The 6,099-nt window shown below is 40.1% G+C and overlaps 1 protein-coding gene across 1 annotated transcript in view; it reads right to left on the bottom strand.

The window, feature by feature from the left end:
- LOC117957995 (nuclear distribution protein nudE homolog 1-like) overlaps positions 1-4,412 on the bottom strand; it is a 6,300-nt gene extending 1,888 nt beyond the window's left edge. The window contains exons 1-6 of the mRNA XM_034894162.1: positions 4,151-4,412; positions 3,284-3,426; positions 2,403-2,556; positions 1,029-1,177; positions 561-697; positions 1-247 (exon numbers count right to left, since the gene is read on the bottom strand). Coding sequence (XP_034750053.1) covers positions 1-247; positions 561-697; positions 1,029-1,177; positions 2,403-2,556; positions 3,284-3,369 — 773 coding nt within the window. The 5' untranslated portion in view covers positions 3,370-3,426; positions 4,151-4,412. The remainder of the gene's footprint in view (positions 248-560; positions 698-1,028; positions 1,178-2,402; positions 2,557-3,283; positions 3,427-4,150) is intronic.
- Positions 4,413-6,099: the final 1,687 nt, after the last annotated feature.

The following is a 6,099-nucleotide window of genomic DNA, read 5'->3' as shown; positions in this document are numbered from 1 at the left end:
GAGGGCTGCGGGGTGGTGAAGGAGTCTGCTGAGGCTGCAGGTCTGGCTGGAGGGGTGGCAGAGGGGACGGGCTGGTTAGAGGACGAATACGTGGTTCTGTCTTCGGTTCGTTTGTCTGGTGGGGTGAGGGGCGGGGTGGGCAGACCAGCCGAGGCGGAGGAGGAAGGGTCTTTGATTGCACTGCTGAGGGTGGGCTTCCTGTCCTGTACCTGCTGTTTCTGCTGCACCGCAAGCTCCTGTCTCAGGTCTGACACACACAAAGACACACAAAAAGACACACAAAAAGACACACACACTTAATAATGTATACACTGTATCTTTGTCACCATGTTTCATCTTTTTGTTCTTATTTAAAAATACATATGCTACAATATTTGTATGTATTATGTTTTCCCCAAAAGAAGATTTTAAAAAATAAAACAAAAGCTCCAAAACTTCCGTCAACACGTTTCACAGTTTTAAATCTCAAGAGATTTGTGTTTAGATAAACAGCCTCACTTTCTTAATCATGCCACAGCCTTTTGAGACCTGAGCCCCCGCTACTTTTAGCTCCCCCCTACCTCTGGCCTCGTCCTTCAGCCTCTGGACGGACTCCAAGAGACTCTCCTTCTCGTCCAGCTCGCTCTCCAGGAAGGCGTTCCTCTCTATGACGTGGTTCATCCTCTGCTCAAAGTCCTCCAGAGACATGATGGTCGCCCTGAAACACACCGAGGGCAGCGCAGTGTCAGGGAACCCGATGAAGACAGCCAAAGGCATTGATTGGTAGAACCCTTTCTGCAGGCTTGCTAGCTAGTTTCCTTGTACTGTCACACTTGCACTGTGGAAATGCAGCTGGAGGACGAGCAGATAGCAGAGCTGCCCTTTAAAACATTTCTGACAAACAACCTTTCATGGGGAAGGGAAAACACATAATGTTTGTTATAAAGCCTGTTTCATTTATCTTTCCTTGAATTGGTTCATCAGATTGTGAAAACCACAGGGAATGTCTTTAGCACAGTTGTACTATCATAGTGCGAGAGTGCTCCGACCTCTTGGTCCTCTCCAGGTCATCGTTGGCCTGCTCCAGCTCTCTGATGTATTTGTGAAGCTGGTCTCTGACGGCGGTGGTCTCAGCCAGGTCTCCCTCCAGGCTGGAGATCTGCCGGTAGGCCTCAGAGTGCTGCGTCTCATACTTCTCCTGGCAGGAGGCCCACAAGAGTCAGGAAGAGACAGAAAAATACGGATTATAAACGGCTTTAATTCAGTTCTATCTATAGTATCAATTCATAAAAAATTGTTATCTCGAGACACTTTACAGATAGCGTAGGTCTAGAACACACTCCATAATTTACAAGTACCCAACAGTTCTAGTAGTTCCCTCCAGAGCAAGCAACAGTGCGACATTAGACCATCACACACAATGCAGACATGGATTACTGCTTCAGCGGCAAACCAAATACCAGAAGCAGACCCTGTGTGCAATCGCTGTTACCTTGCTGCTGCCTTTCTGGACGTTTACATACTGTACATTGTTTTGTCTAAAATGGTATATACGCATACATCCGAACTGAGCTCCCAGGAGGCAATGTGAAGCTCAGAGCTGGATGAAGAGAAACGGTAACACACAACATGTAACTGTGTCAAGCTTCAGCATGCTTCAGCTAAATTCCATAAGGTCCCTGCATACTGGTCATGCCTACTGTCTAAGATAAGGCCCTGCACTATTCTGAAAGTGGGTGGAAACCTTTTCAATTTCACAACACAGTATCATATGTCCTATGTACTGCGTAGGCTGTATCGAAACTGACTACAAAAACTAAAATATGTCAATTTATTCAACTTTCAAACACATTTAGCTCCAGAATCACTGGGCTGCTGTCTGTCACGCGTCTTCAAATCGCTATGGTAACCCTGGCAACATACTGACGAAACTTTGGAGTCCCTAGAAAAGTAGTCCCAAGACAAAAATGACCAGGAACCTTTAGGTGGAATCCCAAAATGCCTGTGTATTTCCCTCTGGGAATCTCAACAGAAGGATAAATGAATACATGTTAAAAAGGGAGATGAGGGGCTAGTGAACTGGGACAAGACTGGGATCGGTTTTATGGGAAGTACTGCCATCCCCCCCAGACACAGGCCAAGCAAGAGTCATCAGCTGCCTTGTTCTGCTCTGAATCAATCCTCTGTCTGTCTGTGTGTGTGTGTGTGTGTGTGTGTGTGTTTAGACAGTGAAGCCTATTGAGCACAGGCAAATACAGCCATGAAACTTGACTTACTATCAGCTGATGGTATGGAAAGTAAGAATGTTATTCAAATAATGCAGACATCCCTGAAACAGCAGCTTTAGGCTTCAGTGTTGACTCTAAAACCATGATGAGACAATTACTTGTGTTATATCTGATAACTGCTAACGTCCTCTGTACCTTGTAGTTTTCCAGCTCCATGCGGAGGTGGTTGTTGGCTAAAAGAAGCTCACGGTTTCGTGCCTCACACTGTTTGAGCTCCAGCTCCAGCTCCACCTCATAGTCCCGACTCATCTGCTGAAACTCCAGCAGTTCCTCCTGGGCTTCCTCTGCACTGCGCACACACACACACACACACACACACACACACACACACACACACACACACACACACACACACATATACACAGAATGTAAGCCATATCCATCATTCAAGCCATTACTATTTCTACAGTAAAAACACAGTAATCACACTCATGTTTGGAGCATAACAATGAGTCAAAGACAAACGTTTGCCAGATAGTTCTAAAGCAGATCTGTTTGGACAAACAACAGCTCTGGGCATTATGGCTTAAACACAAAAGTCTAAAAATCACAGAAGTGTGTTTAATAGGAAAACACCCCGAGGTTCACAATTATTTGTCTTGCCGGATCGTTCCTGAATCACATTTCTATAAACCAATCTTAGGAGAAGAGAAAAGCAATTGATTGTTTTTCTAGAATGTATTACGGAGTCCCACGTGCACACACGCTATTTTCTTGTTCGCACAAGATGTTAACTTATTCGAGCAAAAACATAACTTGTGTAACTTATTAGCAACGTGTGGGGCATAAACACATTATGTAACACTTTCCAAATGTGGAAAGGGCTTTCCAAAATGGTCAACCAGAAGGATAGCTAAAAGGTGCAAAAATACACTGGAGGTAAGCCAACTAAGAAATGTATTCTCATATCGTGATTTAGAGCACTTCATCTTTTAAGGTGATTAACTAGGGAGGCAGAAGTGATGATGTCAGTGAGGTCTGCTAAAACAACATAAATGGGGGGGGGGGCCGCACACCTCTGTTGGTGCCTGGCAGCCTGTTCCTTCCAATACTCCAGCTCTTCCTCCAGGGACCCAAACTCAGGAGGCTCGGGATCCCCCATCTCCAGCCCAGGTGGAGAGCGGAGTCTCCTGTCACACACCAACGCTGTTCTGTGGATCTATTAAAACAAGGCAATTAAACAATTTCCGGTCAGTCCGCTTTAGAAATCGGCAAATTATCGTTACCGTTACACCGGTTAATAGATAAATGGGTTATCAGGAGGTTCACGTTGTGAACCATCAAGTAGCAATATGTTTCAGATAAAATCTCAGTTTCTCTTAATTTTTATCAATCAATTTGGTCGTAACCGCCATCCATTGTTTTAACGCTAACTGTGCTAAATTAGATCTGTTAGATAACGAAAATATCAAGCCAGTAGGTTTCAACCTATAATATATAGTTTTTTTCATACTGCATGTATGCCGAGTTGAATAATAGAGTCTATCATACACACAGACATGTTTAAATTTAGTGAATATCAATCAAATGTAACTAAAACAACTCGTGAAATAAATTAGATACAAAATGTATACGGAGTCTGGCTCAACAAGCTGAACTAAAAAAGAAAAGGGAACCTTCAGCAAACGTCACCTAAAAGATAACGGTAATGTAGCTTACCATTGGCACCTGCTTTTATGAGCATCGCAGAGGATTAGCAAAAACTATTATAAAATATATTCACAACAAATCTCAGAAAAACAGCATAAGATAGTTAGAAGAATGCTCTTAGCTTGTAAAAGTTAAGACGTTAGCTAGCTAGTTCAGCTAACGGAGTTTAGCGTTAACCTTTTAAATCCCAGCTGAGACACAAAACACACAGCTAACGTTAAGTTACAACTTACGTTCAAAAGTTAGCTAGCTTCGTTCAAAGCAATGTTAACCAATGTATTTGTTTTCTAAATCCTCTTCATGTGCTGGTATAACTACCGACACACTTTTCAAATTCAAAACCGTTAAGGAAAACTGTTAAATGACTTTCTCGGAGTTGGAAACCACAAAGTTGCTACTGACTTGGGAAGACGTCGAACAATACAAATTGCCATTCACTTTGTCTACGCCTATTCACCAACCACAAGTTAGATGACAGCCTCGTAGCTTGTTGCTATTTGGCAATGATCTGTCAATCAAATCTCAATAGGCGGGATCAGAATCATTGTCCAATCAGAGGAGGGATGTCAGTGTCCGAGGGGTGTCGGTATAATCTTCACAGTCTAAACGTTTTGATAGAGAACCAGAGGCCGGTGCTGCATTTAATTGCTGTCGGAAACTTGACAAATTTATACATGAGCTATACATGAATTAACGAGGTTGTTATACAGGTCTTACGTTGTACTATTAGAAATATGAGAAAAGATTGATACCCAGAGGGGAAATGTGGTTGTTGCAGCAGCAAAATGACCCACATACAGATAAATGGAGAAGTAAAACAAAAAGTAGTAGCCTAAAAAGTGTGTACAATTAAAATTTAAGCAGAAATATAAACTATACAAGAACAATTAAAGACAGAATTGCTAGGCCAAGGTGACATTGGTGGGATACAAAAACAGCAGCAGAGTCAGCAAGTCCAGTATGTGTCAGCGGCAAAGAATACGACCCTTCTCTTTACAGGCACTTTTAAATAATTATAATGAATTTGAATCTACATACCATAGCTACACATGTCATGTCTTCAATTTTCCTTACAATCATTTGTTTCCGGTTTTCAACATTTGATCTTATGTAGCAAGGAATGCATTGAATGCAGCATGATCTTTCTGATATATGTGGAAGTCTATTTATGCCTAAAAAACGGATTATAAAATGGATGAAAAGTAATCATTGAAGAAATAAAAACAATGGTAAATCAACAATGCTTAGTCGAAATTGTGATACAAACTAATTTAATGCTGTTTAATAGTAAGTGAGGTATTAGGTCATATTATTAAATTAAATGAAATAAATGACAGGATAATAGGTCTAAATAATGAGATAATGAGTGAATGTTAATAATTAGGATTTAGTATATTTTTTTGTGATATGTCTGTGGTATTTTCTTCTTAATGTTTAATCTATTTTGTTATTTATTTATTTATTAGCTTTTGTAGACATTCATTTACTTTCATGGAAATAATGACAACGCAAATTATTTTTGTGTTCTGTGACTGCTGGGAAACCTTATTTTCTAAATTACAATGCAGGCTACAATATCTCAGTATTGTATCAAAAAGATACCAGTAAAGTGAGCTGACTGTGTCATTGCTGTGTCATTGCTGCTATTTATAGTAGGAAATAGAATGTAAACAGAAATATTATGCTGCTGTAGTTTCTCATTATTGTGGTGGTCTTCTGTTTACTTTCTTTAATGATAGGGATGCCCTTTTTTGTATGAAATTATTCCAAAGCATGCACAAAATTAAGTTAATTGAATTTGTTGTTGTCTCTATACATCTACTGATGTAATAAAAAAATTATATATTTAGAGTTGCAATTTAATAACTTCCTACAGTGGAAAGATGCACTTGAACACAACAGAACAACCCTAATTCTGACAAAACATCAGTTTTATTCAGATCAAGTGATAACAGATAATAGGAAACAGACATTACAATGATTTAGTCCTCACAACATTAAATCATCTGCAGTCTTTTAATTTTGCTTTGATTGTTGTTTTGTATTATTTTTAACTCTCAATGATTATTTAGTGTGTATTTGAGATCATCTGCTTCCCATCATGATTGTAAGTGATGTTGAAACATGTGATGTGTTATAATGCATTATTATGCACAATTCATAGTAAATTTATTTGTTTATG

The sequence above is a fragment of the Etheostoma cragini genome, chromosome 15 (assembly GCF_013103735.1).
Source record: "Etheostoma cragini isolate CJK2018 chromosome 15, CSU_Ecrag_1.0, whole genome shotgun sequence".
NCBI lineage: Eukaryota > Metazoa > Chordata > Actinopteri > Perciformes > Percidae > Etheostoma > Etheostoma cragini.
Note: the sequence above shows the minus strand (reverse complement) of the source record. Positions and strands in the feature narration are given on the sequence as shown.